The sequence below is a fragment of the Venturia canescens genome, chromosome 9 (assembly GCF_019457755.1).
Source record: "Venturia canescens isolate UGA chromosome 9, ASM1945775v1, whole genome shotgun sequence".
Classification (NCBI taxonomy): domain Eukaryota; kingdom Metazoa; phylum Arthropoda; class Insecta; order Hymenoptera; family Ichneumonidae; genus Venturia; species Venturia canescens.
Genome location: NC_057429.1, coordinates 20,174,028 through 20,196,774, shown reverse-complemented (window position 1 = coordinate 20,196,774; position 22,747 = coordinate 20,174,028). Strand labels below are relative to the sequence as shown.

The 22,747-nt window shown below is 39.6% G+C and overlaps 1 protein-coding gene across 4 annotated transcripts in view; it reads right to left on the bottom strand.

Moving 5' to 3' along the window:
* Positions 1-553: 553 nt before the first annotated feature.
* Positions 554-22,747, bottom strand: part of Adcy2 (adenylate cyclase type 2 Ac76E) — a 32,297-nt gene continuing 10,103 nt past the window's right edge. The window contains exons 1-19 of one of the 4 annotated variants that reach the window (XM_043428423.1): positions 21,585-21,693; positions 16,427-16,593; positions 13,480-13,809; positions 12,958-13,152; positions 11,339-11,445; positions 10,661-10,772; positions 6,406-6,533; positions 5,416-5,574; positions 5,057-5,189; positions 4,594-4,661; positions 4,388-4,493; positions 4,197-4,255; positions 3,943-4,113; positions 3,578-3,806; positions 3,125-3,288; positions 2,786-3,023; positions 2,261-2,515; positions 1,868-1,985; positions 554-1,571 (exon numbers count right to left, since the gene is read on the bottom strand). In XM_043428423.1, the coding sequence (XP_043284358.1) occupies positions 1,306-1,571; positions 1,868-1,985; positions 2,261-2,515; positions 2,786-3,023; positions 3,125-3,288; positions 3,578-3,806; positions 3,943-4,113; positions 4,197-4,255; positions 4,388-4,493; positions 4,594-4,661; positions 5,057-5,189; positions 5,416-5,574; positions 6,406-6,533; positions 10,661-10,772; positions 11,339-11,445; positions 12,958-13,152; positions 13,480-13,767 (2,796 nt within the window). In that variant the 5' untranslated portion in view covers positions 13,768-13,809; positions 16,427-16,593; positions 21,585-21,693 and the 3' untranslated portion in view covers positions 554-1,305. Of the gene's footprint in view, positions 1,572-1,867; positions 1,986-2,260; positions 2,516-2,785; positions 3,024-3,124; positions 3,289-3,577; positions 3,807-3,942; positions 4,114-4,196; positions 4,256-4,387; positions 4,494-4,593; positions 4,662-5,056; positions 5,190-5,415; positions 5,575-6,405; positions 6,534-10,660; positions 10,773-11,338; positions 11,446-12,957; positions 13,153-13,479; positions 13,810-16,426; positions 16,594-21,584; positions 21,694-22,747 lie in introns of those variants that run through there. The other 3 variants (XM_043428421.1, XM_043428420.1, XM_043428422.1) reach the window with 3 other exon arrangements.

Genomic DNA, 22,747 nt, shown 5'->3' with positions numbered 1-22,747 from the left:
ATCGTCTTTCACGTGTTAAGTGCGTGAACAGAAAATATCTATTCAAGATATTCCAGAATAGCAATAGACCTGTAAACAAATTTCGAAATTTGCACAAAATATTCAAAAAAAGCATTCTTTATCTGACACTAAAATTAACTCGTAATTTTAAGTTGTATAGTTAAATACAGATATGTCCACCCAAAAATTGCGAACATCCAATCCAGTGCTAAAAATACGGTTCGAAAATAAACGAATTTGAAAAACTCAACGAATTATGCAAGCATCTTAATTTTTTCGAATGTTCAAATAATTTTTACAAGTCAGGGACGCAATCGGCCAATCTTGAGTTTAATACTTGCAACACGCCAAGTCTTAATAAGGTATTTCTTTCACGAACCTGAATATTCTACAAATAATTGATTTTAAATAACAGTAAAGTAAAAGTGCATGCTAATAGATCGGTGAAATTTCAGGTCAGGCTTTCCAACGAATTTTCAAAGTCAAAAAAATCAGTGATGATCAGGGTTTAGGGAATCGAGTTGATTATGATATTCTAGAAAAAAAAACAGAGTTTTCATTTCTCGATAATTATTGTTCTACCCACATACACGTTAATCTAAACAAAAATATGTACAATAAAAATTCGTTTCCGCTGAATAAATTTATGACTAAACAATTGGTTTTCGATGAGTATTTTAGCACAGAACAGTATCTCGTGTTGAGTAAAGTAGATTTTTTCTTTTTTTCTTTCATTATGAAAGTAAATACAGAGAAGAGATCATTTATACAGTGTCCTGTAAATGTGTAACACTTTAAAAATTAGGCCTATACAGAAAGACGCAATTCAAGGGTACATTGAAAGCAGAAAAAAACTGGTAATGAAAAATGAAAAAAATTTCCTGGATTTTAAGAAACTAATATTTCGTGGGATTTTACATTGGTTTCTTTAAATGCAACGAAACGATTTTGCTCTTATCATTCCCCATCGTTTAATGGCAGTTTCAGCCCACGAAAATTGACGAGTATTTTAGTTCAGACACTCCCTGGAGTCGAAAAAAAATTAGCTAAAAATTCGTCGTCTTTTTTGGTATTGACAAAGGAAACATTTCCAGTATGCACCGTTTGATACGTTGGAGATATGAATTTAGATTTTTCTTCTTCACCAATCGAATGATATCAAAGTTTGCGTCGCTCTAACGCACCAAAATGTTTAAAATTTTTCTTTTTATCAGAATTTCACAGTTTTTCTGTTCTCCTCTCAGCTTCGGTGCGTTGACAACGTCAAAAACTTCTCAGTTATGTTGCTCTTCCGGCAGAAACCCTTTAATAACTGTCTTCTTTGCCATCGAAAGGTGTTTTCACGAAATACGTTGTCAGAGTCCCCTTGCCCTTGACGTATGTTGGACCACGACAGACAAGCTCGTAGCCAGCATTCTTCAATATTTCTGCAGTGTCTTCGGTCACTTGAAGTCTTCCCATTTCACCGCAGCTGTCCATCCTCGAAGCAACGTTTACTGTATTTCCCCAAATGTCATATTGGGGCTTCTGCGCTCCCACTACACCTGCTATTACAGGACCGTGGTTGAGACCTTTGGAAAAAGAAAAACGATTCTTTGCTTAAAAACGACATAGTTTCATAATTAATCATCATTTTTATCAAAGTGAATTTATTTCTGATATTTGATGGTGCTTCTCTGACATAATAAATCTCAGATTGAACCATAGATGACGATAAAAATGTCAATTGAATGAAATTGAGGGCAGACAAAATTCTCAAACTTCAACACGAAATAAATAAATAAATTCTGGAGAGAATCTGAACACCGGAAGCTTAAAAATACATTTTTAATTAAATTTCATTGAGTAAACGGGGAATTCGTTTTACCCATTCGAAGTTTGAATCTCTGAAAAGATTCTCTGTTGATCTGATCCAGTATCGTCATCAATGCGATCGCGAATTCTACGAGAACGATGACGTTGTGATCCTGCTGTTTGATCTGGTCCTGTTTACCGACGATGCAGAAATCACGAATGAGAATATTAACAATAAATTCTTAAGGGACATGCATAAGCGATGAGTGACGATCAATGAAAACTAGCAATTTTAGTATTCGTCACATTCTCACAGTTTTAGGTATTGAGAAAAATGCTTCGGTTTGTATTTCAATATTTGATTTGTGAGAAAAATAAGGGAAACTCTAAAACCAAAACCTGACGAATGAGTGTCATAATTGAAGCAGATGGCACGAGTTGCGAGGGAACGAAAACGTTCAATTACTTTAGCATCGACATCTTCTTTGCCGGGGCTCAGACCCGAAGCGAGCATGTACGTGCTGCCAATAGTCTTGATTTTTTCGATCCCTGAGAACTTCGGTTTGAGCAGTAATTTGTCGAAATCGCAAATAATCTCGTTGAGTAAACGAAGACACTCGAGACCCTGTTTGTTGATGTCTGTCTCGTCGTAGAATTCTTTGTAGTTTGGAATTGACGCGAACATCACAGCGATGCTGTTGTATCTTTCGTGGTAAAGGTCCTGGAATGGAAAACAAAAAAAAATTCATTTCTTTCTGGATTCTTCCAAGGTTGATCTCTCGAGGGCTGAACCGAGTAATAATCTTTATCGATTGCCTGTTTCAGAGATATTTTAGAGACATCGCTTTTCCAGCTAATATTTTTTTTTCAAATTCTTACAAAAATACTACGTTGTTTTTTATTCACATTCGTTGTAAACGAATAATGTTGTTTCGAGAGTGCTTTTCCTGGGGAAATAAGCTTTTACGATAATTCGATTGAATCCACTCGCCTGATTGGCTCTCGTAGCGAGAAAGTGGTCGGCTACGTGAGCCGGAAGTATATTTTCCAATAGAATTTTATTGATGCCTCTCATAGTTTCGACTTCGTCCTGCTCGCACTTGAGTTTATTTTTCCACATAAAATCGGTTCTCGAGGTGAATTCGACTTGCCGGTCGAGCACGTGTAGCATCAGGACTATGACCAACAGGAGATAACCGATTTTAAGGAGATAATGCAATCCCAAGAAGCTGTGAAAAAAATGCTCGCTTTAAGTACAGCCGGCAAGATGCAGCGTGGTGAAAATGTGGACAATCGTGCTTTCTTCCATTCGTTTTATCGAATAACTCACTCGTGCTGGTAACTCGAATAGTAAAACTCGACTACGGGCGCTTGCGAAAGCACAACGAGAGTAGCGACGACCGATAAAATCATGACACCGAGCTTCAGGAGAAATCCAATCCTCAAGTGGCTCCAACCGACGAGCAAAGCTATCGCTGCTGACTCCAAATAAGCCTGCCAACAATGTTTGCTTATAAATTTACAAAAATAAATCTTTCACCCCTGACACATCCGATAAAGTACAAAAGTGCGTATTTCTCGCAAAACTACCGTAAAACTGGATGCTCGTATGACAATTTTAAATGAAAACTTGATTGGCAAAGCGTATTTTTAAGGTCGAAAGACTGAAAACCGATCGATACAAATTCACTTTGTATCTCTACTGAAATGAATCCGAAAATGAATGTTTTAATTTTTTCATTTTCAATCTTCTCCACTAATTAATGGAAAAAGCGATGTTCACCGGTACGATATTCGTGTTGGTTTCTTCGACGTCACTGAGACTAATAAGAGCCGACGAAATGGCCAACATTGCAGTGATTAAATAAACCGCCAATCTGATGCCACGAGTGAGTGCTGTTTTGCTCGTTTCATCTCTGGGGGTTCGAGATTTTTCGGCATACCAAGAAATCCCAGTGAAAATGACGAGAGAGGCGAGGCCAGCGGAGAAACAACCGTAGACCGTGATGCTTCTGTGCACGAAATAACGATAATTGAGAAGGAGAAAAAAGGTGGCATCAATTCTCATGCTGCCATCGTCCAAAGCAACGAAAGCTTTATCGCTTCTAATTTTCGACGTGCTATTCACCAGACAAATTTCTCGATTACCTTGGCTGATAAATCGCTTGTATGAGAAACATCGTACAGTAGAGAATGTTCGATGCGAGAACGTACCAAGGATATTGCTCATCTCTTTGTTCCCTGTACTGTGTTTCTTGATTTTTGTCCTTGAACCAATAAGTTATCGGCGACATACCTTCGTTCCCAACGAGCCAGTGTCTGGTTAGAAAAAAAAAATACGAAATTTGATTAAAAATAAAATCGTAGGAGGATCATGAAAATGATAATTTCGTGAAACTTACTTGACGTCGAAACAGTTGGTGTTGTTAGGCAACAAATTCGACTCGATCATGGCGATGCTCTGCGACAAAAAATCGTGCCAATTTATTTCTTCGTACTTATAGTTCTTCGATAAGATTTTTCAATGGAGTCATTCCAATAATTCGATTCTCGTTTGTAAACGCTAAAAGAATACAATTTCATTTGAACTCACGGTCAAGCCAATGTTTTTGGCGAGAGTTGATTCCGTTATGTTGGCAAATGGTTTATCGGCGCCCCAGCACTCGACGTACTTCGTCATTTTACTGCTCGGCCTCGATCTTAAGAGAAAAATTTGTTTCTCCAGTAAAATCAATATTAATAAAACTTGGGGATTGAACAACGAGGAGCTTGCAAATAGGTCTGAAAATGGTAAATAACCTCGAGGGAGTGGGCCCGGGTCCGTGAGGTCTTCCATTCTCCTGCAATCCGTTCTCTTCCTTTGTCTTCTATAATAAATGAAGAAATAACTGTGACAGTATATAAGAGATAGGGAAAGGGAAAAAGTTTTAAATGTGCGTGCGTCGTGAAAAGTTTATTACGAGCTAAACATTTTCGCAAACTCTCTTATATTCGCGTTAGGGATTTACTCGGATGAGAATACAATAAAGAATCTTGAAAGTGAATAACGCACGTGCAACAATGATCAACAAGGGAGAGCGGAAGAGTCTCGGAGTGAGAAGTAAATTCATTAAAACGTCGTGTGTACGACGAGCATTACTAAATTGAAAGAAAAAAAACGATTTTCAGGTTTTTACAAACTACGAATAATTTCCAATGGTCGATCACGATGTTTGTTCTACTATTTTTTTATCGATGAATATTTATTATCAATAACCATCACCTTTGGTGGTATAATAAGGAAAGTCTCGACTTTGTGATCCGCGAGGTAAGTCTCTCGAGATCCACCGTCGCCAGGCTCGACCTCGAACCTATCCCCGAGCTGAAGGAGAGTTGCTTTGGTCACGTGAACTCTTCTGAAACGGGAAGAAAAGATTTGAGATTTTCTGAAGCCAATTAAAGTTGAAAAACCGATAGGACTGATGAGAGGAAATCAGTTTTTCTGTCGAATTGATTTTGTAACAATGTTTTCTCTGGTCGAGAAAAAAGTCGCTTATTCGAGAGGAAAAAAATGCGCGAATAAACCGAGGTACAAAAAACGAAATATTTGTTCGATCGTTTTCCAAGGATTTAACCACTGACCCCGGAAGTCCTCCGCTTTCCATGTGATTGGCGAGAGTGACGTCGTCGCTCCAAACGTCGAATTGCCATTTTCGAAGTCCCATTACGCCGCACAGCACGTTACCGGTGTGTATGCCAATTCTCATGTCGACATTGAATCCCGTAGCTTCACGAACGAATCTGCCTCAGAATAGCAAACGTTTTGTGATTTTTCAGCGATTTTGCTCCCTTTTCCATCGCGTCATTGCTTTTCGCTGATTTTTTTTTTCACTCCATTCTGACGGGGCTAGCAGCAATTGTGATTGATTTTGGGGCTACACAAAGGTCAGCAGCTCGTAAGAAAAGTTTCAAGAATTTAGGCAATAAAAATGAAATACTGGAATGGAGGCTTTCGGAAGCAGCCAGTTTTTTCAGCGCTCTTTTTTTTACTGCCTCATTGAGGCTTTAACTCGTGCTTGCGGGCTCAAAGTTTCTCAAGCGAGCTTTCAGGCCGCCCGAATTAGTGTAACACCGAAAGGTACAAAACTCGACTCGAAGGACGTGCATAATGTTTATTTGCCCTCGTGGTATAGTTTATCTCTTGAGTTTCAGAAGGAGGAGCAATTTTACTTTACAGCAGAGAAGGCTATTATCATACTGGCAGATGAGACATGACGCGTGTGTGCAAGACTCAAAGGGACTCTCGGCTTAATAATACACCCACGAGAGATTTCTCAAGCAAAAGCTTGCGTTTAGCCTCAAACATTTCCAATAACAATATCCAGAAGAATAATTATATTTTTTCTTCCACTCTTAAGAGTCTTTTTTGTATATTTTTATATTTTGCTCGTCAGGAAAAAGAAATTACGATTTTTCACGTTCGAATGGAACGTTTCGATTTATCGACCTGCTGCTAAATTACTTTAATTTTACCAAACTCACTGACTCATGTGGATATTTATTTTTCAAAGAAACAAACTGTTTTCACGTTGAAGTGTCATTTTTGCAAATGTTTCCTCGGAACCGGTTCACCTTATTGCTTCGATCATTTCGAGGCCCATGTTGACACAGTTGTACGCATGATTGGGACGCGAGACTGGCAGCCCGGAAACGCAGTAGTAACAGTCCCCGAGAATTTTGATCCTCATGCATTGGTTATCCTGAAAAGAAGCAAAAAAATTACGAATCAAGACAGAAGACTGACAACGGAATTAGCTGGAAGTTTGAAAGAAAAAACGATTATTGGACCGTGAGCACTACAGAGGAGTGACTTTTTACTGGGACGAGTTGGATTTTATTCCAAAATTTCCCACAGACAGGGGACGAGAGGTCGAACGTTTTCACGGTCATTAGACCGTGAAACAAACAGAATTTTCTTTGAAAATTTCTCCCTCAAGAAAAAATCTGAAAACCAGTATTTTGGCACATCCGCAGTAGATTTTTTCACAGCTTCACCAAAATTCTCGCCGTGTAATAACGAGGTCTCGCTCATCAAACATCTTAATTAACATTCCATTGATGTAATAAACACAAGCTTCGGCTCCCTGACGAGTTTCATTTTCATTGGAGGCGATGAGATCCAAGTAAAACCAGCACTTCCGGTACTTTGTTCAAGGGTTCGCCCTCTCGCGGTTTGCCCGCTGATGTTTTCAACGTTTTTTTACACATTTTTCACATAAATCGGGTTGGGGGGCAAAGGGTCAAAGTGCGAGAGTCGAGATGAATGGACATCGATATAAGAGGCAGCTACTTCGATGGAGCGATTTCACTGGTTCCCATGACGATAAATCATCGATTCGCACCCGCACAAGCAACGCGAAGCTTCTTTTACCCTTACAATTTTCTACATATGTATATACATGAATTTATGAGAAATCGTTTGGCTTACGATGCCTCGATGTGTCTCGAGGTAAATAAATCGATTGTCAGAGCGATCGGGAACGGTGCGGGGGCTCGATAAAAAAAAGACGCAGAAAAAAGGGTTCGTTCGATGTCACGAGTGCTTCGACATCCGCGCATTCCTCACGACACATTCCTTCGTGCTTCGTACACTCGCTTTTATTCAACGACCAAAATCGGGCAGGATAAATGAACGGGAAGATGAAATTCGAGTGGAAAAGTGAATTTTCCACCGCGGCCTGCTCCATTCGGTTGAATTTTCCTTCGCTAAAACGCGTGCTCGTTCACCTGGTCATTCTCAAGGTCGATCAAAGAAACTCCGGGTCAGGAACGAGGCAAGGCCGCTTGGAATAAATTTGTAAATATGCATTTGTAATTTCATTTTCCCTGTGGCTCCTCCAGGCAACCTTCCACAATCGGCTTGCTCAAAGCGCGATTAATTGGAGCCGGTGGGCTTGAGGATATATAAACTCCGTAAGTGCCGAGTCGAAGGACACGCCGCAGCCACAGTTTAGCCAAACTATAAATTTCGTTGGACGATTTTCCGGCGGTTTATTCACACTTTATTGGGAGTCGAAGGGGAAACTTTCGTGAAAAATGAGAGTTAATTAAGGAGTCATAAATCCTCGGAGCTACGGAATCTCTGCGTTTGGGACTAAAGTCTTGGAAACTCCACACACGAGCGCGATGAGCTCCAGCGTTTTCGATATCGAATTAATTACGAGGGGCCCCCCCGGTCTCTCCGCACAGACACACACCCATCCCCTTAATTCTCACCTGAATGACCCTCTCGGAGGTCGCGCTTCTCACCGTACTATCTTACGGACAGGAAATTGACAGCGTAACCTCCAACCCCTTACAAGACACACGCTCAGGCCAACGCGTTCGCTAATTAATTTTCCAATCGCTGTGCCCTTCTGGCATGCATGTCTGTGTATAAGCATTCTGCATTTAATTTACGAAGATGCGAGATACTGAAGCGAGCATAAAGCACCGGATACACAGTCAAGGACGTGTGGGAATCGAGATGAGAAATTCTGATCGAACGTCCTTCGTCGAAGATAAGGAAAAATCGATTTTCAAGTGTTCCTGGACCCGAGCAGTTTCATAGTTTCTTCAAGAAATCTCGCTCTGCTCTTGCATTTAATAAAAAATGAAATTTTCATTTTGAGAATGAAATCTATGATCGCGAAACACGAATAAATGGGAGATTTTGTGAAACAAATTTGAGTTGGTCGAACGTTTTTAACGTTGCTCTCTCGACAAGAATATTTTCATGCTCAAGTTCGACGAGAACAACCATAAATTAGTTGAAACTTTTACAGGTGAATAGTGCACGACATCAATCATTTTGTCGTGAAAAATGGCAACGTTTACTTCAGGCTAAAATTGGCCCGACTCGAGAGCTGCTAATTCAGTTTTTTTGGAGCAGAAAAGCTTCGTTCCAAGTCTTGTCTCGATCGATTTTTCTCATTTTTCTATGATCTAACGATTTTTTAACGAACATAAATTCGACTGAAGGGAGTTCGATTACGAAAAAACTAATAGCTGCTGAGTTCCAGGGTCAAAAAAGATTTTTTATCGCCTCAGAGCACGTTGTAGATAAGCACGGGATTCAAAATTGAAGCATAAATATTATTCCTGACTCGTAAAAATCACCTAGGCATGAAAGATAATGAGCCTCAGGTCGAAAAATGAGAGAAGAGGTCGCTAGAAAAAAAGTCAGCGAAGCGTGAGGTCGAGATCACTGAACACCTTATGGAGCATCGCGAGTTACGCCTCGATTAGATTTCCTATATTCGGCCAGTGGATTTTCCGCTCGGGGCAAACTCGTGAGCAAATACTTTCCTTATCTCCATAAGCTTCTGTCCCTTGGGGATGATCCTCGTGACATTTTTCTCCGTTTTTTCGTTTTTTCCTTTCTAAATACACTATACCAGCATTTTCTTGCTCTTTTATTTATCGCCATTATTTATATATCGAGTAAACTCGTCGAACATCGAATAAGCTCAATTGGCGAATTGTGTTCTCCTCGGAACTAAAATCCCACGCATTTGCATGGGCGCCAAAATAATTTAGCAAATCAATGAAACTACAGAACGTTGTGATCACGATGGGAACACCTACGACAAGTTGAAAGCTTTTTTTGGGAAGAGATTTTTCGTCGTATCCTCGTAGAGTCTTATAATAATTTCATGGTTTTTCGCGGATGGTGGAATAAAGGGAGAGGCAAGCAAAGAAAATCTTCGATGCTGAGGCAAGGAGCACGAAGAGCCGACGATTTTATCGCCCGATCGGAGTATGTTTGTCGGTTGAGCTTGAGCAGTTTTTTTTTGAAACTTGTTTTCGAATAAAAACATTTAATTGGCTTTGAAAAATGTTGAAAACGCCCTCATCCCTGAATATTCATCGTTCCTCGTGATTTTCGTTATCGAGTCATCTCGAACATAAAAATAAGCTCGAGAAGTCATTTTTTTCACGTATGAACGTCCCTCGATATTTTCCCTCATAAATACCGGACAAAAAATACGAAAGCTGCGTACAGAATTTAATCTCAGTATTAAGGTTCCCAAAAAAAAAGGAGAGCACGAACGGCGATCGCAGAGGCAAAAAAAACACAGAACAGCTGCTGAACAAAGAAAAGAAAATAAACAAAAAAATACAAGTTTAAACCTCGATCGAAAATCGATGAGGCGAGAGACAAAATGGAAGCTCAATTTTCCGGTACGGACATTTATGGCGTGCTCTCGTGTTACGACCTATTACGAGCTACTAATGTGTACTATCCAGCCACTCATAGGACAAGACAGCCTCGCCCTGGCTTCGAGACACGTCTTAGTGCCCTTATGCCCTTCATAAATTCCACCACCTGCATAATTGATGCACTTAGTCAGGTTATAACCGACGCTCGACGATTCTACCAAAATATACAATGAGCAATATTATTTTTCCACATTAGTTTTATGCCTTAACAGTAATTAATAATAGTCCAAGTAAATTATTTATCGACGAATGTCTTGAAGAAGTCGAGTGCCGGGGCAGCCATTTTTTTTGCCTAAAAGTGGACGACGAGCACATCACGAAAAAGGACGAACGATAAAATCGATATTCGTCGAAAAAATTATAAATTTAGTGTGGAAAAGCCTCTTAATGGATCTGAAAAAACAAATTAATAATCAACGAGCCTTGCTTGCTACCATGAGAGTGCATGTCATCAGTGTGCAGATCGTTATCAATTGATCTCAACTGCACTTGGCACTTTACAGAATTCAATCAGCTTAATTCCCCCCTAACAATGTTAATCCCCGAACGAAATTCTTCGTGTCATTGGAATATCGATTTTTTTCTCTGCCAAAAAAGGTGGAAAAAATAACAAAAGTTTTATTACCTGCGCAATTTGATCGAATCTTCCGAAGAGTTCGTTGAGAGTTTTGACGAGATCCGATGCCGAGAGTTGCTCGGAGAGCGGAGTGAAATTTACGATGTCTGCGTAAAGAATACTGCGAACGAGACAAATAACAATAAACTGTTGAGTTTTCCAGGCTAGTGACAATAAAAATGTTTAATTAATCTTCGACAAATGAAAATTTGTTGTACACATTTGTCATATTAATTCAGTGTTTTTATGGAGTGAATAGAAAATTTAAAGAATCGATTAAATCGTGATAAGAAAGAGATCCTCAAGATTGCCAATTTTTGCACAAATTCTCGATTTCTCTCATTGATAAATCGAACGAACGTACAGTTCTTGACACAATAACTGGAACGGGACTGATTCTGCAGCGAGGAAACAATGAGATATAATTCGGAGAGATACACGTTTCTATTTCCGATATTACAGATTCACTGGATTCGTCTTTCGTGCACGTTTATCGAAGATGTCAATCTTTCGATATTCTCGATCAGTGAATTCGATTAATATTTTTTTACCCAAAAGAAAGGTGAGTCGACGAGAACCGAAGCATTTTTTAATACGATTCCACAGTCTTTGGGGCAAACAGAATTTCAATCGAGCGAATTGTGAAAATGTTCAGCCCGAGATGAAAAATATTGAGATATTTTTTACCTGACGTTGTTGTAACGCTGCACGTACATCTCGTGAAATCTCGTTTGCTTGTGTTTGCTCACTTCCTGACAGGCGTCCGCCATTTTAAGCATGATGCTCCGTTTCACCTTCGATCAGAAAGGAGAATAGCCCAAGTAAGTTGATTATTTTTTGGCTCATGTGCCAAGGGATACAGCTCAGGTTAGCCCGCGAGGGATGAACGTTAAGTAACGGATTTTAATCTGGAAGATGCTCGCGGTCCCTTTATTACCTCGTAAAAAGATTTTCTTTTTTGCCCCTCTCACCTCCCCGTTTCTCCCGACGTTATGGAATCGTAAAAAAGAAATAACTGGCGAGGCCTGACGCAATTTATTTGTTACGTTTTAACTCCTGTTCTCGTTGCGTCTGGTGGAACGAGTTATTGGATTAAAGTAAAGGAAAAAGGGGAAAAAAGAGAAGGAAAAACGAAACAACTTTTAGAGAATTCATCAGCTAACAGTTTTTAATTCTGTGTCAAATTTCGATACGCAATATCTGAAATGCTTTCCATCGATGTTATATCGATGATGATATATTCACTGAAATTCCAATTTCAAACTGGAATTTTCTCCTTCGATAGAGCCAGCAATTGTAATTACAATATTCACGCCCCGACTGACAATCGTTCGAGTGCGACGAGAAGTGTCGACGACAAAAGGACAGAAAAACGCATCGATCGATTTCCTTCGGTGGATTTTTCGAGGATAAAAATCTAAGGATGAAAAAAAAGATCGAAGGCAATGCCGCAGTTGGGTGCGGACGCGAAACCAAGTTTTAACGCGACCGCATCAAACGCGCAAATATTCCATGTGTGGAATAACGGGATTGAAGGGATGAAAATAGAAGGAAAGGAAAGCAGGGGAGGCGAGGAGAGTGCGAACCCGAAGCGCGATATATGGAAACCGTGCGGAATCCGCGTTTCTAGGATAGATATTCCGACGTGCTCGTCACCTTTTGAAAGCAGGCGCTCACGGTTATAGGGGATGAAAAGAGCATGAAAAAGCTCGGAGGAAACTATGCAGTCCTGACAATGTCGAGTATAAAATGGGAAGTGATTGAAAAAACGAATGTTCGAGAAAAAAAAACACTTTCGAAGAAGCGTGCATTTCGTTTCGTGGCTTTTTAAGTGAGCTCAATAATTTTGGGAAATTATTGGCTCATCGAATTCTTGGTGTTTTCATGGGGAGATTTAAAGTGAAAATTCATGCGATCGGATGCTCCCTGATCGACTTGTAAAGGTGCTTTTCCATTGGCTCGTATTTCGTTAATCGAGGGACCGAAAAAAGGTTGTGAACTCTCGAATAAAAAGTTTGAAAACGTGGGAAGGAGAGGTGTGATCGATATTCCTCATATTATCCGTATTTCCATTGAGAGTCGTTGAATAAAATTTTCATATCGGTGATCCGATAAAAGAGGAAAACTTTACTGACGTCCTCGAATCGTTTGGAAAAGATGAAAAAAACTTCTGGCACGCGCGTACGCGATTTTTTTTTCGTATTTGAAGTCTCGGCTCAATTTGAATGAGGAACAATAAACATCCGGAGTGAGCAACAAGAAGGAATGAATTTTGGAGTGGAGAACGACGCGGGAGACGAACTCACTTCTGCTGCTAAGTACGCCGGAATAATACTGAGCAACAGTTGCTCCTGCTGCTCTCTCTCGCACTCGAGCTTTATCCTCGACTCGATGACGATCTTCGTGCCTGCAAATGTTTTTCGATGAGCACGAGCGGTGAGGTTTCGATAATACAAACCGGCGATTATCGCTGCTGTGAGAAAAATACTGTCCGCTGCAATCTGCGAAGAAACGATTTTAATGAATAAATAAAACTGTACTTGGAAGGAGAAAAAACTTTTTCAATAGTCCCCAATATAATTAAGAAAAAATACTTGTAAATTCAAGAATAATTCAAAAAAATTTGTAAATTTATTACTCATTAATAAAAAACTGGTAAATTAATGTTGCGATAAAAAAATATGAATTAATGAATGATAAAAAACGTTGATAAATTTAATATTTATATATCGAAGCCTCGTTTCTGCGTTCGTCAAATTTTGGGTCACATTTTATTCTTACTGAGGGGGGAATGCCAGACAAGAAAGTGAGTCGATCGATGAGTTCACCTCGTAATAATAATCGTTGTCCTCTCCGTGATAAATAAAGAGTTTCGTGGAGATGAAGGAAGCTGCGAATACGAGGGCAAGAGTGGTTGGCCGCTGTTTTTTGATCCTCGGTAGGCCGGCGATGACGGCAATGATACAGGCAAAAAGTGGCAGCGTTCCACCGAGCAGGAGAATCGCCACCCCAAGAATGATCGACGAGGTCAGACCCAGAGCGAATCTTGCCCTCGTTGATTTTATAATCGATGGAAATTGCGTGACGACTAAGAGGCTCAGAGAGGAGACGAGCATGACGGCGAGACATGAAGCTGGTGTCACTACGTACGTCAGATCCTTCGAACAAACGAATTGAAAATTTTAATCGCGAAACAGAATGAAGCCGAATAGTTAGAAAGTAGCGAGAGCAGGGAGAGTGAACTGGGAAGAAGGAAAATCGGGATAAAAGCAACGTCGAGGTCTTCGTCGAGAAAGTCGAGGCGGGAAAAAGCTCGAGAAAGACGACATTCAACGAGTTTTTTCTAACTAACGTGCAAGCCTGCCTCCGCTGTGTGAAACGATTCTTGAATTTCGGCTTCAATTTTGCCACATTCTGGGCTACGAACTTTCAGGGAAAAAGATTTTGTGGTACAGAGAGCACAAAGGGATGCGGTGCTCGTTAAAAAAATATTTATTCGAGATGAAGATCTTTCAGTCGGGAATTCACAGACGCGAATAAGTCGCTCGTACACAGAGAGAAAAAAATAGTAAGAATTACTATGCTCTCGCGGTATTATATCGCCCATTTTGAAGGTTTTTACCAAAAATATTGTAACTTCCAAGTCAATTCTGAATGAACATTTTTAAATTGCGTATTTTGCTGTGACAAAGGTTTAAAATGTGCTATTTTTTCCTAACGTAGCTCACCAAGTAAAGGTTGTAAAATTTTGTCGTCTCGATGACGAACTGGCAAGTAGAATTATTATTTGCTGTTTTCACAATTGAAATTTACAGTTGAATATTGTAAAATTTGAGGAGCTCGAACACAAGCATCGATCGTACGCCAAAGTGTTTGGATATTTACTATGGTAAATAACAGAATTTTATTCGCGATTGTACGATAATATACCGATGTATATTTATTTTGACATCACTCATCAATTTTCATCGAGTCGCTTCACAAAAAATTGCTGTGTATGTTCGTAAGAATTAATAAATATTACCGATATTGTCGTTTTTAGTGAAGTTTTCTCTCCGTGTAAATACGACGCTGCTTACGAAATTATGGTGCGGATTTTTTCCACTGTTTTGTTCACCATGTTAACCATAATTTAAAGGATTTTAATTAACAATAAAATTCGATCCCCTCGGAGCAACGAACTCTACATTTTTTTTGCATTCCAATAATATATTATTCACGAAACTTGAATTCGTGGCACGGAAGGGAACAAATCATTGTTACGAGTGCAACAGATTCGATCGCACGATCGTGACGCTGTTTTCAAAGACTCTTTTTCTTCCACTTTCTCTCTCTTCCTCCCTTTTGCTGTTACTTCCGGACAAGTATATATCGTGATTTCGCTGCACGTACGCGGAACATATCAGAGACTCGAGATACAGAGAAGATGCTCGGGAGGAAAGGATCGTGGTTTAGGGTTGCGGAAAATCGGAGGAGTTCAAAGAGTTTTTTCCGGCTGAGATCTTTTCCCGTTTTTTTTGCCTCTTTCGTTATTTTCCTTTTGAATTTAATTGGAGGCTTCTCAATTACTCGGAGGAGTAAAAATTTGAAAAAACCAACTCCACTTTTGTCTTTTTTTGTCTGTTTTTCCTCATTTAATAGAAATTATTTTATTGTTCACTTTACTCGGTCGATGAGTAAAATTCGACGAATTCGAAAGAACGAATTTTCTCATCGACGAATGATTCCGTCCATTTCTCGTCGTGGATTCAAATCTTTTCTTTCGCAACGCATTCGTACGTAACGTAATTCCGGGATGAAGTGGAAAAAAAACGTTTGTGAAAAATTCGTTTTTCGTCATCCGCGAGCACGTAGTTAACGAACGCGTATGGTACAAGGAAGATTAATCCGGTGATATTCTGTAGAGAATTGCATGGAGATTCAATAACGGGGAAGGGGGAAAGGGAGCTCGGAGATCGCTGGAAAGCCGGGAGTTAATTAAGTAGAATAGTGGCGATCGAGTCAGACATTCATCACGCCGTGTTTCTTCCTCGAAAAAAGGGCGTTTTTATTCTCCAAGTTGATTTTTTTACGAGACTCTCCGGATCCTGGCGAAGATTCGAGCTCGAATTATTCCGCAAGCAATTACAAGCACAAATTCGACTTTTGACCTCACCCTTTTTACGCCAATTTCGGACCGAAAAAAATTCGTTTCGAGCACGATTCTTCCCCCTGCTTTTCATACTTTTCAACGCTCCGCCGATTTTTTGTGACTCTGTACACTCGCGGGCTTACAAATGAAGCGCGAAACGGGAAAATTAGTTCGGGCTCGCGAGAACGGGAAGAAAAAGAGCGGAGAGAAAAGGACGTCGATCTTGATAACGTCCTTCATGGTGATTTACGCGCTTGTGTGTGTATTGCAGCACAATTTCATCAGGCGCACATATTTCTGCCCGGTGAGAGACTCTTTATGCAGATTGAAAGTGCATCAACGCATTTTCTTCCGCTAAATTGATTTTTCGTTCCATTTCGAATGCCGCGAAAAATTTTCATTCGAGAAAAATCGAAAGTCACGAGGATTTTGTTTGATGAAAAAAAATGATAATTTTTGGGGATTCGTGAAGGAAATTGAATCTCATCGCCGCAGGAGCGAATCACGGGGATGAAGTTTTGACGTTTTTATTCATTTTTAGAGATAAAACGTTTTGGAAAATTTGAAAGAAAATGAAATCGCTTCGTGATCCACGCAAATCTACAAAGTGCTGGAAATTTTTTTCATCTCTCAAAGTGACTCACGTTGAAATGTAGAACGCAAAGTGCTATGAGGGCTGTCAGGGATGCTGAAGCAGCGACCAGAAGAGTTCCCGTATACAGCGAAGCTGTCACCTTCCCTTCGTACCTGTCCCGAAGTTTTTGCAGCTCTTTTACGCTCCCGTCATCGGCTCCACCCTCACCTGGACTTTCTGCAATGTTCAGCAATTCGAGATACGAAAATCAAGTTACTTTAAGACCGAAAGTTCTGATTTGTGGGAAACAAACTTTCGCGAATTTTCTGAATTCGCGAGGCAAAACGGGGCACATGAGAAAATTTGAAGAAGCTTTGTCTACTTCTTGCTTTTAAACATCGAGAAATGTACTGAAATTTTTGCAGTTAACCATTGTTTTTTACTATTATTTCGGTCCAACGCCTCCCAATTGCTCCTTAAAAAAAACCAGTCAAAGTGCATCGTAGAAAAATACAGAAAAGAATATGAAAAAATAAGAGTTTTCGTAGAAATGCTGCTTTCATTTCATTTTTGGAAAAATACAAAATCGCGAACAAAAAAATTTCTCTGATTTTCAGCGATCCGTTTTGCCCCGATTTTCCTGTGCGAATAAATCACTTTTCATCCATCCCCACATTGAGATTTGTTAATGCCAATCGGAGACGAAACTTCGTATCAATGGTTTTCAGTTTTTTAAACGAACGAAATGTTCGAACGAATTTGATTTATTCGTATGAAATAAATTTCGAGATTTACAGTGGAGTAATCCGTATTTTGAAGGGATTTCTATGCGCTACGTTTGATTTCATGGTCCGAAAAATCCTCTGGGAATTGACCTACTCGTTGGTTTATTCCCAAGTTTCATTGGTTTACTGCTCTCCACTAAATTATTCGATTCGAAAAAAACTGCTGCACGAAGAAGTGTCGAAATTAAAAAAAAAAAAAAGAAATTCTGGGGAAAAAGCTATTCGTTGGATTCGACGCGATGTTTTCCTGGTCCAATGGGAAACGCTGTCACGCTTATCGACCTCGAATTCCCTTAATAAATGCAGCAAACTTCGGGCCAATGGACCGTGCGAGTATTCAGCACTGACACGAGTAGCACAAAGCAATATTTTCTTGACGCAAGTGCGTGGCTAGTTGATTTGCAAATAGTAGATAAACACATGACGTGACAAGTTGCTATTCCGCGGTTGAACTTTCCGAGTTCCCGGTAATCGCAAACTCCTGCAATTACTCGTAGTTTATCGTACCGATTATAGCGAGAGATCCTGGCCGGCTTTTGCATTAACTTAATTAATCGAATTGTTGGCCAGTTCGCTGGGGAGTGTCCGGCTCGGATAATGAGACGATCCGGGTCGCAGAGACGGAATTAGTGCGCTTAACACCGTTGTTATCGGAATCGCGTTAACAAAATAATTGCGAAATACTTCGCAGACCAGCAGTGCGTGCACGGGACTGATAATGTTCGTTGATTCTTCGGCTTTTCGCACTCCCAGAATAACGTGCAACTGCGCATACTTTTACATGAAAAATTCATTTAAAGTGTACACAAACATCGATTCATTAAGGACGGGGTAACGTCTATATTCGGTGGAAAAAGGGCCCAATTTTGAGAATTTTTTTACATGCCACAAATCAATTTTAAAACCCGAACATCAACAATTAGCTCGATCCCTTTGAAATTTGGCACGGTGCTTTCTTACACGATTGACCAGGTATCTACGAGACGATTTTTTTTCGATTTCCCCATTTTTGTGACACTCGGAAGTGAAGACACTGATTTCGTCGAAAAAATGGGCCTATTCGTAATTGCAAAATTATTAATAATGCTTTTTTCCGGAGTGCCTCTGCTACCGTAGAGCGAATTATTGATGTTCGGATTTTAAAAATCCAGGAAATCTTGTTCACATATTTATGACGCGACAATCAATCAAATAAATTTGTATTATCTGCAGCGTGTAAAATAATTCTTAAAATGTTTTTCACCGAATTGACCTCACGGAAAGCGAAAAAGCGTTGTGTCATCGTTTCTCTCAATATATCAGTCTCTCGCTGCGAGCGATTCTTCGTTAACGACAATTCCCGATCACTGTCCTGAGACTTTCGTGCGAGAATTTTCAAAAATTTCTGCACTTTTGCTCACAGAGTTAATGCAATTTCAACAAAACCACAAACATTGCACGATTTCAATGGTGGAATAAAAAAATAAATCAAACTTCGATGCTGGCTCGACAAGTTTAAGCTAACAATCAATCAATTTCTCTACACCCAACTATTTCAAAACTCCGAATTATAAGTTCGTTGAAATTTTATTTCGATTAATCTTTGCTTCGCGAATAACTCTCGTCGATAATTAATCACCGGATATTCCGATCGATCACCAAACGCACGTACGAACGAAAATTTTATGTGGACACCGGTGAGTGGATGTTCTGAGATGATGACGGGTCGCCCAAGTGGGTAATATCCGTGACTGGTCAGACGGGAAATCACGACTGATGTTGATCGAGTGCGCGGTGTGTACACGAAACTTTCGTTTACATACATGTCGGTATACACATGGGACATTCGACATTAAAGTTTCCTCCTGAGAGGTTCATCCTAAATTTATTAATTCTATTATTGTCGCAATTATTGTTAAATCGTAGTAAAGGATTTATTCCTTGAAAATTTCATATCCCGTGACAAGTTTTTTAGGGAGGGTATCGAGGGCGTCAATTTTGTATTCGAAGATCCAATCGTTCAAATTTGTTTGTAAAAGCGAAATCACGAAAAATGTAGAAAAAAAAATTCCATGAAAAAATTATTAAACCAACCGTAAATAATTTCCACACAACAATTCGAAAAAAATGCACAAATCCTGAAAAAACATTACATTTAAAAAAATACAAATCTGTAATTATTTTTTAATGAGTCCAAAAAATCAAATAAAACGTAAGAAATAAAAAACCGATTTGCTTTGTAAAAGCGAAATAGTTTTGAGATGTGAGAAATGGAAAAATTGACTGGAAAAATGGAGTTTCTGGCAGGAGGCCATTAAGTTGTAATTGTGAGGGGAATTTGGGGGGAAAAAATCCGAAATAAAGAGGAGATCGTTTTCGACGAGATTGAATGATATGGGAGGAGAGTTCCGGACGAAACTTCTTGTAGGTTTGGACGCCTCGAGTCGAACGTGATTGTATGAGAAATTTGCGAAAGTACACATATGCAGGACACGCTAAAAGCTTGTCTGACGTTTTGAAGGGTCGGAAAAAAGAGCTGCGTCGTTTTCAGGGGAGTTCGGGCACGTTCGATCTGCGGATTTATCAATGTCGCGGGGAAATAATAAAGAGAGATAAATTGAATGGCTGCGATAATCGTGAGATCGAAAATGAAGGAAGCTCGACGTTCGTTCGGTCAAATGTGCGCGAGGCGCTCAAAGATAATGGAAATCTGACAAATTCAATCGATCGGCGATAATGAGACGAGCGTATACGGAAACACATTCAAAGCTAAAACTCGCAAGACACAAATTTACGTCCGTCCCGATCCGAGGCTTCTATGTCGATGAATTTATAGCTATAAACGCATCGTATTCGAAGCCTGCTCCTTTGCTCGAACTACCTTAAGTGGATTTGCACGATCTTCTTGCATCCTGACTCGATAACTTGTGCCAGGAGCATACGTACGTTTACGGTACAGACCGAGCGAACTATCCGAGTTTAAGTTTACGATACGCTTTCCGCTTTCACGCTTCCTGTCAACTCTATACAATTTATAGGGGCCTCCGCGTCTCCTCGTCCCTGTATCTATATACGCGTTTGATTCAGTTATTCCCGGCATCGGAATAGTCTTCGAGGAATCGACGCTAACCGTAAATCCGTTTGGTTTTCTAGCCTTCGAATATTTTGTTGCTGCGAGGATGCTTTGGGGCTTTGGAAAAGGGGGAGGTTGTGACGAGCAACTAGTTCGAACGAGACAATTATTCGGGGTGTTTCTAATGAAAATTTTGTCGTTTGTATCAACGCGATTTGGAGTTTCTTGTGTCACGTTACCCGCCGAATATCTTGCGAAGGAAAACGATCGAATTACTGGTAAACGCTGACGAATTATTCGGTTTCGCGTACCACGATAATACGAACGTTTTGTTGTCGAGAATAAAAGTTCCGGCAGAACTGTAGGAACGCTTATCACCAGGAGGCTCCGAAATTCCTCCGTTTTCTTAGCTCCCCGCCTTCCTCCCGCTTTTCTCTTTGGAATCTTTTGAGCAACGCTAAACCCAATTTGCCTTCGCACTCTCGAGGTAGAAATCCACACCCCTCGTAATCATTTTCAAGGGGTTCGTACACAAAGAAACGGGCACTCGCTCGTCCTTAACAGAGTGGCAGGCAATGGAGGAAGAACGAGGGCGACGTTTCGTTATTATACGTCATTAACTCGAACACGATATTGCATCAACTTTCAGCCCTTTTGTACTCAATTTATATTTTTTTGTTATTTCACTCCTGAGGGCTCTACACCCCCAGCTCGATCCCGAAGAGCTTGTTCCCACTTCATTCAAAATTATTTTCGTTTCGTCATGAATGTCGATCACGAAAAAAGTGGAAAATTTGAGAGAATTATGGAAAATTAACACAGAAATTAGTCGCGAGAAAACGAGACTGAAAAGACTGGGAAAAGTTGCTAGAAATAAAGGATTTTTAGTCCGACGTGAAAAATAAAAATCGAAAAGCAAAACGACAATTTTGGATACGCAATTTCAAGTACACACTTTTGACTGAGGCACGAAAAAAAATTCTTCGAAATCTGGTGTAGTGGGTTTTCAGGATCTCGCATTTATTTTGTAAAATTAAATAAAAATTTTTGTTATTTTTGGGTTTTGAATTAAAGAGTCAAGACTTTTTGGTGTTTTTTTTTTTCGTTCGAATAGATTTTCGTTATTGTTGCTGCGATTGAGCAACCGTATTACGGCCAGCAAAGGTGTGTCCTTGATGTCTGACCTTTTCAGAACACTGGTCATGAACTCTTACTCAGTTTTTCCAAGATGGCGGTTTTTATAGAACATAATGATGGCAAGTGTTGTAGAACAAAAAGTGTTGAGAATCGTCCAAAGAACACGTGTGTTTTTTTTTTTAAATTCACCCTACCCGCGCAGAGCTGTTTGGTATTTTAGTTGGAAAGAGTTCAAATTTGAAGAAAAATTTTACCTTTTCTGCAATCGTTGATTAAATTCTGTAGAGGAGAAAAAAATTATGTCTTTTTAATAAAACGATGCCGTTTTCGTCGTGTTTTGGAAAGGTAAATCGCAGCAGAAATGTATTTGAGAAAAAAATGGAAAGTGAGAAATGAGAAGGTGGTTAGAAAATATTTGAGGTGAGCCACAAAGATGAAACTGAAATTAGCTCGAGCTGCGTGCAATATCGCGTTTCTTATCTCGCGACTCTTTGGGCACTTGCCAATAGGACGCAGCGCAGCTGCTACACTAGTGTATATTGGAGCAAGTACGTGGTCTCGAAGAGTTTCATAGCTGTAGGTTTTTGAACCGTTAAGGCCTTATACACTCGCAGCGAACGAAAAAACGTGATTTTCTTGTTTTTTTTCGAGAAGAAAATAAACGTTTATTAAAAAATTGTGAACGACATTTATTAGTACATATGTTCGTGTACTTGTACAATTTTTTCCATCAAAAAATTTATCAAAATGGCGCAACTCCAGCTGCATTCAAGTAGCACCTTTTTTCGAGCATCAGTTCCGGCAGTGGACATGATTACTTAAAAACTATTAATCCGATCCGTACCAAATTTATACCACTTATTTATTATAATAATAGCTTGGGCCTGGACGAAGGATTTGTAAAAATTTTGATTTAAAAAAAAATGGCGACAGTTTTAACAAAAAATTCATTTTTTGAGGTGCTAAATTTTCGGTTTTTTTGTTACGATTTGTTTTCTCCAACAAAATACGAAATCCTTCGTACAGGCCCTAACTATTATTATAATAAATAAGTGGTACAAATTTCGTGTGGATCGGATTAACAGTTTTTTAGTAATCGTGTCCACCGCAAAGGTGTTTTTCAAAAAAGACGATTCTGAGATGATCGCGTTCAAAGATTCGATAAGTATTTACGAATCTAATGCTCGCCGATCTTTATGAAATTTGGTGAGAATATTTTTCAGACACTGTACTTGAGAAATATCAAATAAAAACAACTTTCGATTTTTCCGCCCATCACAAGTGTGTGTAAGGCCTCAATTCAGCGTCTTCTTGGAGCATCGATAAAACGATACTGTTTTACAGTACATATGCACTTCGGTATGGAGGACCAAACAGACAAGAGCTTTGTAGTACTGTGAGAATGTCCAGTGTCACG